The 22,598-nt window shown below is 37.5% G+C and overlaps 1 protein-coding gene across 5 annotated transcripts in view; it reads left to right on the forward strand.

The window, feature by feature from the left end:
- Positions 1-22,285, forward strand: part of MMD2 (monocyte to macrophage differentiation associated 2) — a 111,695-nt gene extending 89,410 nt beyond the window's left edge. For 4 of the 5 annotated variants that reach the window (XM_031940923.1, XM_031940902.1, XM_031940909.1 and 1 more), the window contains 2 exons: positions 5,680-5,749; positions 8,673-22,285. In XM_031940923.1, coding sequence (XP_031796783.1) covers positions 5,680-5,749; positions 8,673-8,876 — 274 coding nt within the window. In that variant the 3' untranslated portion in view covers positions 8,877-22,285. Of the gene's footprint in view, positions 1-3,491; positions 3,637-5,679; positions 5,750-8,672 lie in introns of those variants that run through there. The other variant, XM_031940931.1, reaches the window with a different exon arrangement.
- The last annotated feature ends 313 nt before the right edge of the window (positions 22,286-22,598 follow it).

The raw sequence follows: 22,598 nt of genomic DNA on the forward strand, positions 1-22,598 counted from the left end.
AACAGCAAGAATGCATTTACACAACATATGTAGCAGATGACTATATCCTATATAAACACAGCAGAGTAATATAAAAATAAGCTTAGAAACATTTGATGGGGTCAGGTTCCAGTGAGCTATAAATATCAAATATGTGATTCTAGAGCTTACAGGGAGTCACTAGAGTTCACTAAGTAGTAGGTAACATGGTAAGACTGATGCTTAAGAAAAATCACTTGGGTTGCTGTGTGAAGGATGACTAGAATGGAGAGAGATTTAAGGAAAAGTGAACAGTTAGTAGGCTATTGAAATAGTTCAAGTGAGAAGTGATGATGGTCTGAATTAGGTTAATTTTGGTTTGAGTGGAGAAAAGGGAGAGAGATTTGTTATAGAAAAAAGAAATGAAAAGATTTAGCACCTAATTGCATGGGCTGGGCAAGGCAGAATGAGTTAAGAAGAATGAGACCCACATTTCAAACCTAATTAAATGGAAGGATAGTGTTGGCTTGACTATAGGAATTTCAGAAAAGGTGGGTTTTGAGACAATAACAATGAATTCTGTTTTGAACTTCAGCTAAAGAGATTTGTAGAATATCTAGTTTGAATGTCAATAGATCATTAGTAATGCCCAAGAGAGATTGAAGCTTAATCTATGGATATGTAAGTCATTTACATAGATCTGGTAATTAAGTGGATTGGAGCTGATGAAGTTACCAAGAGATAATGGAGAGAGAGAAAAAGATGAAAACTCATTCTGCAGGATAATTTCATTATATTAGGCATTTTCAGTATGCATTAGATGTTTTGACTTTTAATCTATATGAATTTTGTTGATACCGTTTCTGGATCAGGTGAGGAAAGACATAGAAGATGATCCAGAAAGAGACTGAGGAGTGGTCAGATAAGTAGATGGGGAACCAAAAGAGAACAGAATCATAAAAACCCAGAGAGCCAAGAATTTTCATAAGGAGAGTTGTCAACCATATGAAGTACTGCATAGAAGTTAAGAAGGATGAGAATAAGAGCTAGCACTGATGTAGCCTTTAAAGCTTGTAAAATGTTTTATATATGTTAACTAATTTGATCCTCATAATAATCCTGTGGGAAGTATGATTATCCCCAAGTCTACAAATGAGGAAATTGAGGTACAAAGAGTTCAAATGACTTGGTCAGAGTCACAGTTAGTGTCTGAGGCAAAATTTAGACTCAAATTTTCCTGACTCCAAATTCTATGCTCTATCCATTGGGCCTATACTTTCCACTTTTATGAAAAAGTCATTTGATTTAGTAATGAAGAGATTATTGGTAACTATGAAGAGAGTAATGCCAGAGAAACTGAGCAAGATAGAGATTAGAAAACAATTTAATAATTTATTTAATGGAGAGATTTACTGGGACCAATTGATTCATGGTTTGACCCCAGGGCTGACCATGACATAATGGGGGAGGTACCTGGATGGGGATGACCTAATGGGGGGAGGCACCCAGGATGACATAATGGGAGGTAGTGAAGAGGTTACTGATATTCTAATGATGTCTAAAATAGATAAAGATCCCATCAAACATTAAGAGGGAATGATTATAGCCTAAGGTCTAAGGTATAAGACCTTTATTCTAACTTTAAGAGGGAATGGTTATAACCTGAAGCAGAGTAACTGAATAGGACAATTAGGGAAACTGGGTCAGGACATTAAGAGAACTGTGGCACAACAAGAGCAATTTCAATTGATTGAGGTCAGATTGTAAAGGTTTCAGAAACAAGAGAAGAAAAAAGTGGAAGCAATGGGTATGGACAATGCTATCAAGAAGTTTGGCTGAGAAAGAGAGGAGAGATGTAGGGTGATAGTTATTAGAAATAGTGAAATATAAGTGAAGTTTTGTTGTTTTAAGTGGAGAATGTTTGCGGTCTATAGAGAAGAAAGCAGCAGTACAAAAGAGATTAAAGATTGAAGAGGAGATAATATTGCTGGAGAAAAAAGGAGAGGGTAGGGGAAAAATCAAGATGCTTAAAGAAAAGCCTTATCAAGAATAGTTTCTCCATTAGAGACTACTTGTTATTTGTCCTTCATTCTCAAAGAGGTCTAGGACATCTGGGAGGTGATGCCGTCACATGCAAGTAAATTGGATTTAAATGAGGAAGGGCTGGGCAAGGTCACCTGCCTCACTTTCCCTCCAAAACCATCTGGGTCCAGTGGCAAGATATAGATCAGGACAACTGCAGATGGCCCTAGATGAAGTGGGAGATCCTGGCCTTTGTAAACTAAGGTCTTCAATAGGTCTCAGTTTGATGAGGCTGCTTCCATTCAGTGATTAAGGCTAAGGAAGCAATTGAGGCAAACAATCTCCTCTCACTTACTCCAAAAAAATTTAATAAAGAAGGTAATTGGAAATGATGTCATAGACTTGTGAGATGTGAGACCTCACAGTTAATAGCCTAAACTCTAGTAGATTCTGAGTGAGGTATTCAGGTAAGAGATTAGGGAAAGGAGGAAGTGTAAAAGGCTTGTGAAGGGAAAAAAAAAGGCTTAGAAGAGTAGCTGGGCTGAGTGGGATAAAAATTCAATTAAGGAAAAGTAAAATGATTTCTTTGTTGTAATGAGAACCTAGGTTGAGATTAAGTAACATAAATTTGTAGTGGACCCAGTCAGCAGGACTGCATGATTTTTTCCAGTTCTATTCCTCATTGTTATGAATAGGAACAGAGGAGAAGGGGGATTGTGGGAGTAATCCAGGTTTAGGATTTGGTAAAGTAATAGCTAGTTTCTTTGTGTCAGCCACATAGTAGAAGTCCTTTAAGATTCTAGTATTAACAGAAGGAGCGAGGGGCATTGGACAAACTCTCATTTCACAGGATGATTCCATTACGTCAGACATTTTTCATCATGGATTAAGTGTTTTGACTTTTGATCTCTGAATCTGATTCGTGCCAAATCAGTAAGATTTTAGGCTATAGTTTTGGGGGAAAAAATAGCAAATAGGAGGAAACTCTTGAGAGCTTACATATGGAAATGAAGAGAAACTCTGATAGGTAGGACCTTTAAATTCAATAAATGGGTTGAACTAAAAACAAAACAAAACACATAATTCAGAGAAGGAGCCTGGATTTTAAGTCAGAGGGATCTGGTTCAAATAAAGTTTTGCGAGTTTTGCTATTTATGATCTATGTGACACTAGGCACTTAATTTCTCTGGACCCTTATCTGTATATGTGTGTGTGTGTGTGTGTGTGTGTGTGTGTGTATGTATATGTATACATACATACACATATACATATATGTATTATATATATATATATATAATGGTTCGCTTATCTGTTAAATATTTAGAGCTAGGCTAGATGACTTTGTAACTAAAGCTATGATTCTACAAGAAGGTGTGACAGAATATAATGGGGGTGCCTTTCTATCACTTAACTTTTAAGAAAAGGGCCTCAATAGAAGTTCTGCACAAGGGGATGATTAAATTTTTTTAAGGTAAATGATTAGATTTTTTCCCCTTATGCTGACCAACCAGCCCTCCAGAATACAGTAGAGCAAAGAGACAAAGGACACAACCAGATCTCTGGAGAAGACTGGATATACAGAGTCCATCCAGACTTTGGGTTCATGGTTTCCAGGTCCAACAGGAAGATGATGGGGATTGATGAACAAAGCAAGAGGTATCCTCCTAACCTGACCCCCCAAGTTTTTCTTGGTCATTCTAGATTCAGGACAACTAGGCTATCCTACATAAAAATATTATAGGAAGGTTCATTAGGTGGTTTTGTTTTTTTGCTTTTTATTTGTTTGTTTGTTTTTACCCAAAAGAGAATGATTTTACTCAATTGATTTCCTATTTTTGATGTCTCAAAAAGTTGGAGCACCAGTTAACAAGGTTCATGTAGGATGGAAGCTTCTAGATATTAGGGAAGGGGGTCCCAGAGAAGAGGCAGGCAGTGGAATAAGAAAGAATAAGAGGACTTCTCTAGGAGGGAAAATAGCCTTTTAGTTAAAAAACCTATTTTTGAAAAAACAGATCTCCCCTCCCCCTAATTATCACAATTACATTATTTTAATTTTAGGCTCTTAGGGTAAAAAAAAAAAAAGGAAAAGGAAAAAATAAAAACATGAAAGAAAAGAAAAAAGAAAAAAAACTGTTTCCCTCTTTTTGGTTAATATACAATGAATTGACTTCTAATAACACTTTTGAAAAGGCCTTCTTACTCTTTTGCATCATAGATTCAGTTGGCACTTATAGACCTTTTCATTTTAAATGCATAAACTAAAATACACAGAATTACAAAAGAAAGTAATTTAATTGAAATCTATTTGTTCACTGTGCATACCCTTTGATCCAGCAGTGTTACTACTGGGCTTATATCCCAAAGAAATTATTAAGAAGGGAAAGGGACCTGTATGTGCACGAGTGTTTGTGGCAGCCCTTTTTGTAGTGGCTAGAAACTGGAAACTGAATGGATGCCCATCAATTGGAGAATGGCTGAATAAATTGTGGTATATGAATATTATGGAATATTATTGTTCTGTAAGAAATGACCAACAGGATGATTTCAGAAAGGGCTGGAGAGACTTACACGAACTGATGCTGAGTGAAATGAGCAGGACCAGGAGATCATTATGTACTTCAACAACAATACTATATGATGACCAATTCTGATGGACCTGGCCATCCTCAGCAATGAGATCAACCAAATCATTTCCAATGGAGCAGTAATGAACTGAACCAGCTACGCCCAGAGAAAGAACTCTGGGAAATGACTAAAAACCATTACATTGAATTCCCAATCCCTATATTTATGCCCACCTGCATTTTTGATTTTCTTCACAAGCTAATTGTACAATATTTCAGAGTCTGATTCTTTTTGTACAGCAAAATAACGGTTTGGTCATGTATACTTATTGTGTATCTAATTTATAGTTTAATATATTTAACATCGACTGGTCATCCTGCCATTTGGGGGAGGGGGTGGGGAGTAAGAGGTGAAAAATTGGAACAAGAGGTTTGGCAATTGTTAATGCTGTAAAGTTACCCATGCATATAACCTGTAAATAAAAGGCTATTAAATAAAAAAAAATTAATAATAGTTTAGAATTTAGCCATGGATTGAAATTAAATTCACTAGCCTGGGGAAAAAAAAAAAAAGAAATCTATTTGTTCAAATATGTTTTTTAAAAACTGTATGGACAACCATGTTAAAAATTCTTGCTCTGGAACTAAAAGACATGGTTTTAAAACATATCTTTGACATTCAGCACTAGTATGAACCTGAGCAAGCCAATAAATTTCCCTGAGCCTCAGTTTCTCAATCTATAAAATGAAGTGGTTGAACTAGATGAACTCTAAGGTCTCTTTCAGCTTTAAATATGTGGTTCTACAATCCTATTTAACATTTGTCAAGTTCCCAACTTACTTTGTTAAAAAAAATAAATTAAAAAGGCAGAAGCTTGTGGACAATACATAGACATTTACTGAGCAAATCACCATTAACAAACACCAATTAACTTAATTGGCACAGCCAATCCAGAATGCAACCTTGCCAGTGATTGAGAAGTTAGAAATTCTGCTGAGGAAATAAGGAGGGAAGAGTTGGGTTTTCAGTTTTTAGTTCCTTTCATTCAGGATGCCGCCACCAGATATCAGGAAATTATGTACTGGATATTAAAAATCAACCCTAAGTCCAAGGTTTCTTGTTCTTTCATACCAGATACAAACTTGTGGAGCTTCTCTGCTATGTTGTGATGGGTTTTTTCCCAGCCCTAGTCATCCTCTCTATGGTAAGTAACTCCTGCCTAAAGAAGAACCTCATGCACTCTGATCTGGAACTCATTAAAACCATTCAGAAGGAGGCAACAAGAATATAGATATTTATTGCTGATCAAGATTAAATGATCAAAACATTCAAGTTAATCTCCATTTCCCCTTAGTTTCAATTCATGGTTTGGCATCATGGATTGTGTAGACAAGATCAAAGTGAACATAATCTAATTTGAGAAACTATACCAAAAGAGAAAACAGTATCTCTCCTGCTCTTAGCTGGTTTTGAATGCAGACTTCCGAATCCTTAATCCAGAAATTTATATGCTTCCTACAGCTAAAACAATACATACCCAAAAGGGCCATGTCCCATGCTAGGAACTTCCTATGAAGTAGAAGCTTTCTAGGTGTAAGAGGGACATTTTATGTGGCAGGATGGAGAGGGATCGTCACTAAGCATACTTATAGTTCACAAGTGAACTGCATATACCTACAATCAGTCCCCCCAATAGGTCAAATGAGTTACTACAAGGACTCTATTATGTATTTTGTGGGCACTACCCCTTTATATTGGTGTCATTTTCCTTTTCCCCATTCCTATTTCTCTTCCCCCTCCATTCCTTTATCTCTTGAAAGAGTTAATACTTTTCTCTCCCTCCATTTTTTGGGGTCAAAATATCTAATTGCTTTATTTTTCTTATTTCTGGTTTTTTTTTTCCTCAATAGTATTTTATTTTTCTAGATACATGTAAAGATAGTTTTCAACATTCATTTTTATAAGACTTTGTGTTCCAAATTTTTCTTCTTCCTTCCCTTACAGTAGTTACTTCCTTTCCAGGACAGTAAACAATCTGATATAGGTTAAATATTTACAGTCCTTTTAAACATATTTCCATATTTGTCATGTTGTATGAGAAAAATAAGCCCAAAAGGGAAAAAAATCACAAGAAAGAAAAACAAACAAACAAAAAAAGGTGAAAATACTATGCTTTGATTCATATTCGGTTTCCATATTTTTCTCTCTGGATGCAGTTGCCATTTTCCATTCTCAAGTCTATTGGAATTGTCTTAGATCAATGTTTTGCTGAGAAGAACTAAATCTATTTATAGTTGATCATCACTTAATGTTCTGTTACTTTGTACATGTTCTCCTGGTTCTTCTCAGTTCCCTTAGCATCAGTTCAGTTTTTTCCAGGCCTCTCTGAAATCATCCACTGATCATTTCTTATAGAACAACAATATTCCATTATATTCATATACCATAACTTATTCAACCATTCCCCAACTGATGGACTCAATTTTCAGTTCCTTGCCACCATAAAAAGGGCTGCTACAAACATTTTTCACATGTGGGTTCATTTTCCTCCTTTGTGATTTCTTTGTCTCCCTCAATTTTCAACCAATGAATTGATCAACAAGTATATCTTAAGCATTTAATATGTGCCAGGCATTATGCAAATTGTTACAGGAGCCACCTGCCAGTGGCTGCTGGGAATCTAATTCTGACCAGCAGAATAGATTCCTTCATGTGAGAGGATGATAATGATACAAGGAGACTTTGAGAGGCAGTTGCATTCTCTGACCTCTCTCCTTTTCCCTCTTGCCTCCAATATATTTCATTCCCAATTCACAAGCAACATCTGCATCAATAAAAGCTGATTTTCAATTCCTTCAAATGTGTTATAATTCACAGCTGTGGGGGCTTTTGGAGAATCGACCTACCTCTTTGCACTTAGGCTTGGTCCTCAACAATTCCCTGTTTTTTGTTTTATGGGAACATGATTATTTTTTCCCCAACAGCATGGTCAGTAAGTTTGTCCAGTATTGTGAAGTGGCTGTTATCCGAGTCCATATGCTGAGGAATGCAAACAGCACTATCAAAGTCTTTTCTGTCCTGGATGGTTGCAGGGTGAGACGCTATAGCAGGTGTTGAATCTTGTGAGATATAGAGGCAAACTTTCTGACAAATGAATAAGTAGGATTGGAGTCAGAGTAGGCATTTTTCATAAATCCCTCATCAGTTCCCTGACTCGGCCCTTTGATGTGTTGGCCCATTTTAATTACCCCAACTGAAAAAGTTTTACTGGGTCTCTTCTCCCTTTCCTTTCCCATGGGTTACCAAAAGAATTCTCCTGGGAAGATCCTACTCATGAACAACTCTTGAGCGCTACTGCTTCTTTATTTCTTCTGCCCCATGTTGGGCGCCATTTGTTATGGGAGCCACCTGCTAATGATTGCCGGGCATCTATTTCTGCAAGTGGCTTCTTTGTAGATGTGGGAAGTGCTTTACAAACTTCTTAAAGTCTATAGAAATATGAGTTATTGGTATTGTAGCTATGTGTTTGTTTCCACTTAAATTCTCCTTTTAGAGGCAGCTAGGTGGTAGATAGTATACTAAGCCTAACCTGGGCTTAGATACTTACTAACTCTGTGACTATGTGCAGGTCAATTAACCTATTTGCCCAGTTTCTTCAGTTGTAAAATGAGGATAAAAATGGCACCTACCTCACAAGGTTATAATGACAATCAAATGAGATATTTGTAAAAAAAAGCTAGCATAGAGCCTAGCAAATAGAAGGCATCATATAAATGCTTATTCCACTTCACCCTTCCCTTTCTTTAAAAAAAAAAAATGGAAGAAGTGCTATTAGGCAAATAGGCGAATGAGGTAAAAAAGATAAAAGAATCAACTGGAATTTTTCAAGTAGTTTGGACCCACAAGGGTTTTCTTTCAAAGTCTGTCTATTTCTCTCAGTCCTTCTGTGGCTTTTTCTCACTGTGTGTGTGTGTGTATATGTGTGTGTGTGTGTGTGTGTATGTGTGTGTACATGCATCTGTCTCTTTGAGTTGCCTCCTCCCCTCAGCTGAATTCCATCTTGTTTCCTTGCCGATTCTACTACACTACTGACTTTTTCCTTCCCCTCCCCTTGTCCTTGCTGACAGCCCAACACTGATGGAATCTTGGAACTCATGACCGGAGGTGTCTTTTACTGCTTTGGGATGGTGTTCTTCAAGAGTGACGGTCGGATTCCCTTTGCCCATGCCATCTGGCACCTGTTTGTGGCATTTGGAGCTGGCACCCACTACTATGCCATCTGGAGGTACCTCTACCAGCCCAACACACTGGAATCTAAAGTGTCCAAATGAGACATCAAAGAATCTTGCGACACGCCTGGTGCCCTTGGAACAGTGCGTTAGAGGAGATGTTACTGGGATGAGATCCTGCTCAGAGGTTCCAGGCCTGTCTTTTGCTTCAAAACTGAATATTTTTTTTTGGATGGGTCCTGGGGTATGTCTGGTGGTTGCCAGAAATCTTTAGGGTATCTGGTACAGGGGGGAAAAGGCACTAGAAGACTTTATTGGAGGGCAAAAAATTAACCAGATACTTTGTTTATGTTTTAGACAAGTGTTCCATAACAAAAATCAACATTAATGTCTTCAGGAAAGGGAACTTATCCCTTTCTGGAAACAAAAGGTCATGATAGGCAAAGACTTTGTTCACAGAGTCCTGAAAACCTTTAAAGTGACAATTATACTCCTTTAGGGAGAAAATCAGCCTCTGTATGTGCCAGATCAATCAGAGCCCAACTTTTTTGTAACCTGGAAGCTCAAACTGCCCAACTACAGAATCAATTAGTCTCTAGGTAATTTTGGGGATGGGAAGGTGACCCTCTCTGGAAATAGGCAATACCTAATCTAAGACCATCCAAGAGTGGACACTTTTTTCCTTTTAGGAAAGTGAATACATTCTTTTTTTGCTCCCTCCTTTACTAAAGTCCTTTTCAGACCCTTGGGTATATATTGATATGGTTCTTCCTACCCTGACATTTTAGTTGTATTGGAAAGGAGCTGGAGGGAAAATATATGATAAAACTGTGGTTGTTTTAATTTCTAGATTGAATCTGCAAGTGGGTCACATGATTCCAGCAACAATAACAACAACAAAAATCAAGACACTTTGTGCTGTTGGGAGATGACCTGAGGGGAAGGGTCCTAAACATCTCCCCAGAAACATAGAATTAAAAGGGCAATTTGGGAAAAGGGGATGAACTTTGTTTAAAGCGATTTGCCATTTCTGAGTCCCAAATGACACAAGAGCAAGTAGTGAGTGATGCTCTTAAGGGATGGGGCAGGAGACAGATACTGGAAGGAATTTATAATATTCAGATTTTTTATTTTTTTTTCTTGTTCCCAAGTGGCAAAATCTGATATTATTTAAAACCATTTCTTTTAAGAAATTGGGATTCTTCCTTCTTCTCTTTTCCATCCCCAAGATGTCTTCAGAGGAAAACCCCATCAGTGAATGTAAACATGAATTCTGACAGAACTTCTAGGCCAAAATCTCTGAAATCCAAAGACCATCCAGACTGAAAAAGCTTCCAGACACCAACTGGTATTGTCTCATTCCATGGGCTGGGGGTTCTGTGTGGATGTAATACCTCTCTTGACCATTAGACAGAGGCATCCTGGCATAGATAGGCTGCTGGACTTGGTGCCAGGAAGACTGAGATTTGAAACCAGTCTCTGATAATTAACTGGCTGTGTCACCCTAGGCAGGTCATTTAACCTTCATGTGCCTAAAGCAACTCTATAGGGCTACTCTCCCAAGTAACTGATAGGTTGTGATGTCTGTTGGTGGAGGTCCCACACTGACCATCACAGCCTCTCCTGCCTACTTCAAGGCTTCTAGTAGAGAAAGGAAGTAGCAGGAAGTGTGGACCCAATCATTGGAAGACCTGATTCTAAAAGACCTTATTCCCTACAGAATCACAATCAACATAGCCTTATACAGTACTTAATTAAACTTGAATACATTCCAGGACTATTTGAGGGCTTCAGGCTTTGGAATCCCTTTTGTCTAAGTCAGTATTAAATACCTTTGACACATTGTATAGAGATGTGGTCCTAGAGCCAAGATGATGCACTTTGTTCAGGAATTTGGGGACTTTTGTAAGTCTGCTCAATTGAGTATTAAAATGGCAGACTTTAGCATAATTATTTCTTCAGATTGGATTAGAATGATGGAATAGATACCTCAATTTAGAGGTGGTAAAAGTACCCATTGAGCAGATTCTAGGCTGGATTGAGAGGTGGGGGGACTTGCTTTGTCCTGGGAGGATTTATACTTTGCTAAAGATAACTCCATGTTGTAAATATGGGCTTAATATCCATTCTAGTAAGATTCTATTTTACTTTAGGATATGCCATAAGTTTCCTCATTTGTAAAACAAACAAACAAACAAGAGCATTGGACTAAATGATCTCTAAGTTTCCTTCTATCTCTAAATCATGGACGTAAAAGTTCTATATGGATGTAATACCTCATTTGGCCACCAGGACAGAGGCAGCCTGGTATAAATAGTGTTGGATGGACTTGGTGCCAGGAAGATTGATATTTGAAACCAGCTTAAACCATATGAGTATGATTATTCTATATGAGGGAATTTCATCTGTGCTCAGATCAGGACAATCCTGTTGTATCTTCTAAAATACGGTAATGGAGCTAAGCTTAGCATAAGGGTAGAATAGAAAGAAATAAGGAAACTCAGAGAGTTCAAAGCATGGGCAGGAATTAGGCAATGCAATGGTTGTTATTGACAGCATTTTCCAGGGTACCTTGGAGAAGCCAGAATTCAGCTTGGGCAAAGATGCCCTGTGGCAACCCTACAATGTTGGCAAGGTTTGCTTTTGTGCCTTCCCCTGTCTCCTTGTATTGCCTATATCCCCAGGCTCACTGGACCAAAAATCATGAAACTCAATATGTAATTCTGGCTGTGATAGTTACTTATACTAAAAGGCTTGGACAAGTTGCCTAAACTCTCCTGCATTTAGTTTTCTCATCTATAAGAAGAGAAAGTTAGACTAGATGGTCCCTCATTCTGGTCTTCTTTGTGTTGCAATGATTGTGGTATGGACGAAGTAAGCTCTGAAGGATTCAAATTCCAGTTCTGCTCCTTACTCTGTGGGTGACATCACTTAATCATTATGGGCTTCAAGTTTCTTTGCTTGCAAAATGAGAAGCTGGACTCAAGTCCCCTTTATCTCTAAATCTGGAAATCTGTGATCTCTAAATCTTTCATTTCCAAGATTAGTTCTACTCTTGATTTGAGTTCCTGGCTTCCAAAGAGTTTCAAAATTCTCCTTTTCTTCTACCGGACTGTCTATCTCAAGAGCCAGAGCCCAGCTCTTTTTCCCAGCTAGCAAGCTAAAAAGCAACTGCCAGTATCAAATGAGGTAATATTTGTAAAGCACTTTGCAAACTTAAAGAGCTATTTAAATGTTGGCTATTATTATTAATAACAATACTAGTTTAAGGCAGTACTTCTCCCTAGCATATGTATATTTTTAATATGAGACACTGAAAAATGAAATATCTTTTAGAACCAAAAGAACGAATCCCTAGTGATGAGAATTAAGACAAACATTTGACTGACCCAAAAGGGGAGTTATTTTTCCTTGGGGATGCTTCTCAGTTTTTCATCTACCAGTTAGTCAGTCGACAAACATTTATTAAGCACTTAATATATTCCAAGAACTGTGCTAGGTACTGAAGTTACAAAGGCTAAAAATGAAATAGTCCCTGCACTCAGGATTCTATAAGAATGTCAATTCAATTTAAAGAAACTTCTATCAAACATATGCCTCCTAGGTCCTTAAAGTAGGACCCAGAATTGGACATAAGCAAGTTCTCTGCTAAAAACCCAATTTAAGTTCTCATTAACCTTTGTCTGTTTATCATTGTCCTTAAATAAGGCTAATTTATTATTATCAAATGAGTTAATACACATAAAGTGCTTTAAAAACCTTTAAGTGATGTATTAATGCTAGCTGTTATTATTAATATTATCATTCTATTTCATCTCCGCAAGGCAGTGAACAGACGGCAGTCATGTTAAGCTTAAATAGAAATGGAGGCACTAAATTGTAATTAAGGATGCCAGTGGATGCACATTGGCTTAGAAAACCACTCATTTTGATATATTTTTTCTTTATTATTGCATCAACACATTGAAATCAGATAAGATATATGCAGTCAGCAGTGTTGAGGGGATGGGAGTCTGGTATTTGCCACCTCTGACCTACAGAACCAGCCATGGTGCTACCTGGTGAGTCTGATGCAAATTCTGAGTGGGGGGATTGCTTGCAGACTTCTGCATTTAAAATTCCCGATGCCCTCTTCCTCCTGGTTGCTGGAGAATATTAAATCAGGCACCCCATGGATCCCGCCCCGGGGCAAAGGAGTCTGCCCACATTCTTGTCTGACAGAGGCTTCTGGAGCTGCTGATTGCTCAGGCGGGCCAAGCTTCCATCAGCACCAAGAGTTGCATCTTTGACATTCTAGGCATGTCAGCTGTGACTCCCAAGCTGTCTATCCAGTGTCAGGTGGATGCTACTGGGATTGGTGACGTCAGCTTAGTGGGATGAGTAGCAGAACAACAACAGCAAGGAATAGAAACACTCGGCCTCCATAGCAACAGAAAGACATGGGAGAGAAAAGGGAGAAAGAAGGGAGATGGAGAAAGCACCAGTCTTATAGAATCCTAGAATTTTAGAATGGAGAAGCAACCTGAAAGACTTCTGGGGCATTGTGCTACAGCAGAAAGAATACTAGACTTGGAAACAAAGTGAGCTGGCTTCAGAACCACCTCAGACATTGCTTTGGGATCCTTGGGTTGAAAGAATTGAATTTGATTTTGAAGTATTTTTCAGTTCTCCAGTTCTGATCCTCGGTTTCTAGCCTAGCCCCCTTTTTGTGAGCTTTTATTTTTATTTTATTTCAATCAACAAGCATTTATTTTCTTCCTCCTTCCCCCCTAAAAAAAAAAAAAATCAAAACTGTTGTAACAAGGTCTAAACTGAGGCTTAGGGAAATAAAAAGACAAGCTTTTGATCCCCTTGGCAAATTAGTGCCTGAAGCAGCTCTAGAACCCAGACCTCGTGAGTGGAGTGTTAATTTTACCAAACCACCTGCTAAGGAGTCAGGAAGCTAAGAAAGATGGACAGAGCTTGCTTCTGTGGTTTGGGTGTAGCAGTCCATTCTTTCTGGATGTCCCATAACTAAAGTGTGACCTAATTGGCACTTGTTTCCCTAGGAGAGCAGAATGTGGCTATGGCCATCCCAGTGACTTGCAAGCATGTTTGCCATAGGCTTATTTAAATCAGTACCTCTGAGGTTTTATTCAGTTCCAGATCTGTCCCTTGCTTTGTTCACTTGATTAAAAACCACAGTTGACAACTAGATATGTAGTGCATTGAACACTGTTCCCTCTCTATTAGTTCCAGCTACTGTAGCTCAGAAGATTAAAAAGTAACCAATAGAGTAGGTTAACTAATATTAGGCCTGAATTGTGAAGCATCCAAAAATGTTAGTAAAAGTCAGCTCCTTCAAACATGGGGTGTCAACAGGGAGACGTGGATTGAAAGCAGGCTAAACAATCATTTATTAAAACCTTTCCAATGGATTTTTAAGCCTAAAAATATCCCTTTTTGTAGGTTCCTTTTCCCCAAAATTGAAATGTGATGATTATTTTTCCATATATAGATCCTAAAAACCCCTGAGCATATTTTGAGGAACATCTGACCAAAAAAAAAAGAGGGCGGGGAGGGAAAGGAACATTTCTCAGGGCTAATACTTCCGCCTGGGGAGAGCCTTGTTAATGCAAAGAGCACCACACCTTGCTAAAAATAGTGTTGTACTTTATGAACTATCATGGAAAATTAGATGTTATTAGAGGAAGGGCTGGGGGCTATGAGTAGCAAGGGGAAGGGATGTTATCTGGCTTACAGAACCCAGGCAAAAATCTATCCTGCCAAATATTCTGACCACATGGGCCACAAGACCTGAGCACTGTTGGATTGCAGAGGTAGAGGGAGGATGTCATGATTCTCAAAACTAGGCAGAAGAAGCAAACCATAAATAGTGTGATTTGAAGAGCAAGAAATTTCTGTTCCTGAATGGCTTCCTCAGTGAGATCTGAAATTCTTTCATTAGTAATACATATATACCTTGTGTTGGGCCCCATGCTGAGGTTTTGGATAAAATCGTTCTTTCTAAACTCAGTACAAGTGCCACTTCCTGATCCCCCTTCCTTATTTCATCCTCCACCCAAAAAAAGTCTCCTTTCTTGAATTTTTCAACTTTCTACTTTGCTTTATTTGTATACTACCTTGTAAGTATATTTATTTAGGTAGTGTAGTATATTTTTTACATGACCCAGGATATATAAGTATATAAAATAAATATATAAACCAAACATTTGCTGATAATAAAATCATAATTTCATGACCCCACATTTAGTCATGAGGTCCCACATAGGATCACAAACTACAGTTTAAAAGGCTGGGCTCTAGAGGATAGAAGGTAGGCCCTATTTTCAAGAAGAACCTGAATCAGAATTCTGTTTTAGGTACTTGCTAGCTCTGTGATCTTAGATAAGTTATTTAAGTTCTCTCAGTCTCAGTTTCCTCATCTGTAAAATGGAATAAAAATAGCAAATACCTCACAGAGTTGTGAGGAGCAAATAAGTTGATATACATATGTAAAGGCCTTCACAAACTTTAAAGCACTATGTGATGGTATTATTTTTATTGCTGTTACTCCCTGTCATATTCTCTCAAGGAATGCTAAGTCATCTCCTTGAGGATGGAGGAAATTGCTTCTCTGTCTCTCAATGTCTCTCTCTCTTTCTCTCTTCAGAATATAGAAAGGTAAGAAAATTTGGAATGGAAATAGGGAGTGATTTGGGTATTTTCAGGAGACAACATGTGGCAAAACTTCCTCTTAAAGTAAGGATTCTTAACCTTGTTAAACTCTTGTATATATAGATGTATAGGAGTGTGTTATATTGCATTTCAATATACTTGATTGCTTTTGTAATTCTTGATATTTTATTTTTATGCTTTTAAAAGCATTATTCTGAAAAGGGTCAGATTGCCAAAAGGGTCTAAAAATAGTTAAGAATTCTGTCTTAAACCATTGGTAGGATAGAATGAGAAAAAGATTGAAAGTGGGAGTTTGGACATGACTGCTATAGAGTTCTCTCATCTTTTCCATTTTGGAGTGACTAATATAGTCACTCCAAATATTGCCAGATTTGAAGCTAGCCTAGGTTCTCAAGGACTTTATTGTCACTGGTTGGAAGCAGGATCTCAAAGGTCAGCTTTTCTTGTGTCATTTCTTTACTAAGCAAGGGAAATAAAGACTGGTAGGAACAAGAAATTTAAACCGCTTTTCTCTTTTCACATCCCATAAATACTTGAGATTTAGGAAATGTCTCCACAAAATAGGCACTTTTAGATCTTATTTCTGTCTGGACCTATTTTAACCGATTCCCAAACTTAAAATTGGACATGAGATTAGGGAATTAGAACTTCTAAATCACATTATTGACTGGGCCAATGCCAGGAGGGTCAGGAATCCCCCTTTGATTTGAGATGATCAGAGCACAAATATTCATTAGGGGAAACTCTACTAGAGGTGATAGGGTCTCCCCTCTAAATTTTTAAATATTACAGAACATTACATAATTTTACTCCCTGCCACAGGCTTTTAGGAAACTTAAATTCTCTGCTACACCCACATCTTATCTTGTTCCTTTTAGGGAATCCTTAGCTATGACAGAAGGTTAATGTGGGCAGTATTTGTCAGTATGCTGTTATTATTGCTTAGAGTGGTAAAACTTATGTTTCAGAATTCCCAGTGCTAAAATGAGCAAAAGAGATCAGGATTCCATGCTATTGCTTCACTGCTCTTCAAAGTAGCTCTTAATAAAAAAATAAGATTCATCCCTAAATCTTTTCTCCTTAACTTTTCATGGTAATGAAACAGGACCCTGATTCCTAATCTATACAATTCATTGAAGAGAGGACCATTATTCAGAATAGTAGTTAAATGCCAGAGCAACATGGTTGGATATATAGAAAGGGCCCCAGAAGCTCCTTCAGTTTTGGACATGTTTATTCAGACTACATTCTAGGTATCTTTCCAGAAGGGAGAGAAAGGTTCTTTTTGAAGAGAACCAAATCACAGAAATTATAACTATTCTCTGATAAAATTCCCTAGCTCCTCTAGGAGAGAATTAGGCTCTAAGAATCTCTCTCATATTAGTTCATTTTGCATCAAAGACTCTGGACTTCTACCCACCAGCCAATAAAGTTTAGGAAAGCTTGGATCTTAACTTATCTTATTGTAAGATACTTTCACCTTTCTCATAGAATTTTGGAGCTAAAAGAAATCTTAAAAATATCTAATTGGGGGTGGCACTTAGAGACCTCCAACGGTCTATAAATATGAATAAGAGAAAAATGACATCTTTATTTTCACTAACTTCTAACTGAAATTTAGCATTTCTTTCAATTTTTTTTTAATAAATATTATTCTGAGAGGAAATAATAAGATTTCTCCAGATTACCAAAGGGGTCCACAAAACAAACAAACAAAAAGATTAAAAACTTTTTACCTTGTTTTAAGGAAAGAGGAAGAGAAGGCTAATAAGGCATTTATTAAGCATGAGCTACTTTACAAATATTCTTATTTTATCCTCACAATAAATAGAAACAGGTGCTTCTATAATCAAATTTCCACTCTGCTATTTACTACTTATTTTTTCCCTGAGGCAATTGGGGTTAAGTCACATAAGCTAGGCAGTGTTTCATGGCTGAGGTCTGATTTGAACTCAGGTCCTCCTGACTTCAGAGCTGGTGCTCTATCCACTGTACCACCTAGCAGCCCCTGTTATTTACTACTTATGTGACTGACTTCACTTTTCTTCTCTACAGAATGAGGGAATTGTGTAGACTAGATGATCTCCAAGTTCTCTTATAACAAGTGGTATATAACTATGCTTTTTAAAAGCAAAGTTTAACAAACAGATTTAGGGAGGGGGGAGGGAAGGAAGGGGAAAGGGAAGGGGAAAACATATGTTTGACACACTTTGACATTTAAGTTTATCAGCATTTTTATATTATTTTCTTAAGTCTAGACAAGTAACAAAATATCAAATCAGGCCCTGATATGTAGTGTTTACTGATTTCTGAGGTGATAATGCTCATCTCTACTTATCTATCACATAAAATACTCACCTATCATATAGTATTGAAGTTAAACTAAACCTCATGTCAACTTGATGCCTTTTTAAGGCCTTTCCCACTAAAATCCATATAGCTTTTTCTTCATCAGAATTTTAGTAGACCAAAACATATTTCTGGACTTTCCCTACTTTTTTCAAAGAACCAAAGAAAACGTTAAGTATCTAATTCCACATTTTTTTTTTTTTTAAAAAAGCAAAACAAACAAACAAACAAACAAAACCTTTATCCACTCCTTTGTTTTTTGCTTTCATTTACTGGCATTAGTTGGTATGAGCATGAGCAGTGTTGTGTGTGGAAAATACTAGGAGTGAGAAGATCCAACCATTAAGTTACTGGGTGACACTGGGCAAGATATTTGACTTCTCTGGGGCCTGCTTTCCTCATCTGTAAAATGAAGGAATTGATCTACAACAGGTCTTCCTCCACCAGTGGATTACTAGTTATTGAAGCAGAGTGCTCAATTTCGTGTAAATGATTTAGATTTGGAGTGGACTGCATGACTTTTGAAGTCCCTTCCAATTGAAATTCTTTGTGTTCCATGTAGTTGAATGACCTTTTATTTTTGTATACCCAGTACCTAACATAAGGGCCTGTCACATAGGAGGAGCTTAGTAAATGCTTGTTGAATAAATGAATGAATGAATTGAGCCTATCATTAACTTTCCATTTTTAACGTACGTTCTCTTCCATTGGATTATATAAAGGAATCAAAAGTAGTCTTTCTTCTAGACTTAGTAGTCTTCTTAGACTTTTCTCTAAGGATCTTCTTAGCTTTGAATCTTTAATAACTACTGAGAAGGACCAGTCCAGCTTCACTTAATAGGTTGATCCTGACTTGACATGGGTCAGTATTATCATTTTAGTTGCAACTTGAATTGTGCCTCAATAGAAGATGGGAAATCAAGTCTTCTAGAGCCTGAGAAATAGGCCAGAACAGTTTCTTAGCACCTGATGTTTGACCTGAAGAGAGTGAATGAGACTATTCTGTACTTTAAGAGCTTTGATAAGTATTTGTTTCTTAAAAATTGAGCCACTTTAACACAAGATTAAGAAATCAATCTTCTGCCGTGTGTCCTATAAAGTCAGCATAGGCTACTCTTAACTTAGAAAAAAAGAAATATAATGAAGTGCCAGAGGGAGATGGAGGATAGTTGGCAGGTTTGTGCCAATTAATTGCATAAATTTGAATGTTTGCTGCGTTCTACTTCTTGCTTGGCCTAAATCTAGGAAACTTGGAAGCAACTTTGCAGTGTGGTGTAGTGAGCAACAGGAGTGCTAAACCTGAAATAAGGAAGACCTGGAATCACATGCTGCCTTAGGCACTTACTATTTGTGTGATCCTGGGCAAGTGCCTCAGTTTTCTCAACTGAAAAAAGCAAAGATTGGATAGATGACTCATCAGATCCCATCTAGCTCTTCCTTCTATTAACCCAGCAATTTTTGGAGGGAAGGAGGAGATGTTTAGATTGCATCCCAACTAAGTACATTGTTTTGGTTGGTGAGTTGTCCTAAGGCAGACTGCCAGAGTCAATTCTAGCCATCTGTCTCCTCCTTCTAGTCATATGATTCACTTCCTGGACTACTTTGGACTCCTAATCCAGGCGGGAAGTTGCAATATATCCTTAGACCATCCTGGTGATTTGCATAGGTTGGAGCTGAATTTGCTAATTTGTCAGAACAAGAAGTGCTTCTTGGTGATGGAGATGATTACTTCTAGGATTAAATAACAACTCCTTTATCTGGTATTCAAAGTTCTTCACCAGAGGATCTTGGTTCCTTCCCATTTTTCCACTTTTATACCTTACTCTCACCGTGAAAAGTCTATGGTACTGACCTACTTTCAGTTTTCCACACCCCACCATCTATTTCCCATCTCCATGCCTTTGTACTTGCTGTTACCCCATGTTTGGAATGCCCTCCATATTTCTACCTAAGAATTTCTAGCTTTTTCCCCCCAAAATTGACTCAAGTGCTACCATCTGCTGGAGATCCTTCTAAATTAAACAAGCTATTGCTGCTTTCTACACTGAAGTAATCTATTTTGTTCATATCTTCAGAAGCTTTGCAGCATAATGAACAAAGTTGTTTTATTGTAGTTGGTCGCTGTTATTATTCCAGTCCTCTCTGTGGCCCCATTTGGGATTTTCTTGGCAAACATACTATAGTAATTTGCCACTATCTTCTCCAAATCATTTTACAGATAAGGAAACTAAGGCAAATAAAGTTAGGTGACATGCCCAAGCTAATAAGTGTTTGAGGAAATATTTAAACTCATGATTCCAAGCCCAATGCTTTGTCCATTGTTCTACCTAACTGCCCTTAAAGAATAGAGAACTGGCTTCAGAGCCAGGATGACCTGTGTTCAAATGCTAACTCTGATACTGGCTTTGTGACCTGGGAAAGACGCATAATCTCTCATTGATCTTCTGGCTAACTTTCTAAAGTTGCAAGTCACAGAGGAAGGTGTAGACCTGTCTTGAGTATGTTCGTACCAATGAAATCATATCATCCATCCCTATATCTCTTGTATATTCCCATATGTGCTCATGTTGTCTCCTCCATTAGAATGTAAGCTCCAGGAACTACTCTACTTTTTCTTTGTATCCCCAGTGCTCAGCATAGTGCCTCGGACACAGTGCTTAATGAATGCTTCTAAATCCATATTGTACTTCCCAAAGAGAGACTTCAAAGTTAAAAGAAAAACAAGAAGAGCATCTTTCAAAAAACAAAAACAAAAAAAGATATCCTCCAGTGATCTTTATACTTCACAATCACCAAGTCTATTTGAAGCTAATTGGGGACTGAGAGATGGGGTTAAAGAAAATTTCCAACAATAGTTACAGCTGTCTCGAGTGCCTAGTATTGAGGCAAAAGAAGACTGAAATTCAGTAATTTGTATACTCACATTTGTATAGAACTCTAAGGCTTAAAAGTACTTTTTAACATGTATTAAAGAGCTTTACAAATGCTAAAGTGCTCTATAAATGTCAGTTGAAATTATTACTATTATTATTATATACATTCTCTCATTTTATCCTCACAACTGCTTAAATGGGAAGCCACAAAAGGAAAGAAGGCCTCTATGAGCCTTAACTTTGTTTTGAGATGCTCTTCCAAGATTTAGTTTCTTATCATGTTGGAGACATTGGTTCTATACACTAGGTTTTGATATTTCCTTAGCTCCTTCAGCCAGGGGCTATCATTAATTCAATTGCATTGTCATTTTTAGGTCATGTGGATCCACTATTTAGGTATATTAATTTCATTATTAATATAGATCATTGACCTTGAGAAAGCAGGAAAGTTAGTCATAGAATAGACGTTCAAAACACATTTGTGTGATTCATAGTGGCTAGCACAGTGCTATGCTATGCATACCTGAGTATTCAGATAAATTCATTTGCTCATTCATTCACCTAAAAAACACTTTTTAAGTGCCTATTTTATGTAGAATGTCATGATAAAGGCCCAAGGGGAGTCTAAATTTAGGCAAGACACTCATAGTCATTGCCTTCATGGAGGTTACAGCCTAACAGAATGAGGCAAACTCAGAAACTATAATTACCTTATAACTGCATTAGAGGACTGGAAAAATACTCTATGTGAAGTCTTTGGGAGAAAGTTATTACCAAGCAGCGAGAAAGTTTACTGAATAGAATAGCATTTGAGTGGGCTTTAAAGATGGATAGAAAATTCACTAAGTGAAGAAAGGACCAACTATTGAATGAGAAATTATAAAAAGGCTTCACTGAGCTGAAATAAGGTCACGATTCCATTGTTCCCCAGCTCCCTATACTGTTATTTTTAGTGGTCTCTGCTGTTGGCCTTGGGGTCAGATCTTCATAGAAATGTCAGCCTTAGTTTTATACTTGGGATTCTCAGATAGATTATGGGTTTTAGATGATTGGTTCCAGTATTAGGAAATGACTCCCAAATTTTGACTGATTATGTCCCCACCCTTAAATGAATGGGTCAACTTGAGCAGGCACACATTTTCTTTTTAGGCAAAAATCGAAATTAAATCATTTTAAAGAAAGATAACACTGGTTTTGGAAAGGGTACTCTAGCCACCCTATCAATAAAAGATATTAAGTTCACAGTGTTTGCTTTAAACTGAATGACCTTTCAAACTCATTTACACCACCCCAGGGTTTGCCAAGCAAGTTGGTTTACCTCCCTTCAGTGTTAGGTCCCACTGTGCTTTATGAAGCTTTATTGTGAAACAAGAGTGAACTGTCTTTGATACTAACTTTTATTGACTTGTTAATGTCTATAATGTTTGTCAATGGGATTTGCAGCTGTGCTTTTTTTAATGTCTTGTATTGGACCACATCTAGATTGGTGAAATCAGTATTTTGTATTTAACACAGTATTTAATAAAAGTTTGTAATAAGAATAACCAGGGCCAAGAATATTCTTATTTCCTGTGGAGTAGGAATTAAATAAAACTCAATACCTCACTCTTACAAATGTGTCTTGACTCTTTTTTGGGGGAGAAAAAAATGATCAATTCAGATTGGAACCAACAGCATAACCTGAACCTATCTCCTCAGTCATTCAGTCAATAAGTATTTATTAAAATCCTACTACCAGGTTGTCCTTCTGCCTGGAATGTTCTTCCTTCAAACCTACCTTTGCCTTTTGGAATCCCTGGTTTCCTCAGGACTCAGCACAAATTCCACCTTATTCTTGGGGTCTTTCTGGATGTTAGAATCTTCATTTCCCAGGTTACTTTTGTTTTGTATATATCTACATATGTGCATGTGGATTCCTGTCTTA

This window comes from Sarcophilus harrisii, chromosome 1, assembly GCF_902635505.1.
Source record: "Sarcophilus harrisii chromosome 1, mSarHar1.11, whole genome shotgun sequence".
NCBI lineage: Eukaryota > Metazoa > Chordata > Mammalia > Dasyuromorphia > Dasyuridae > Sarcophilus > Sarcophilus harrisii.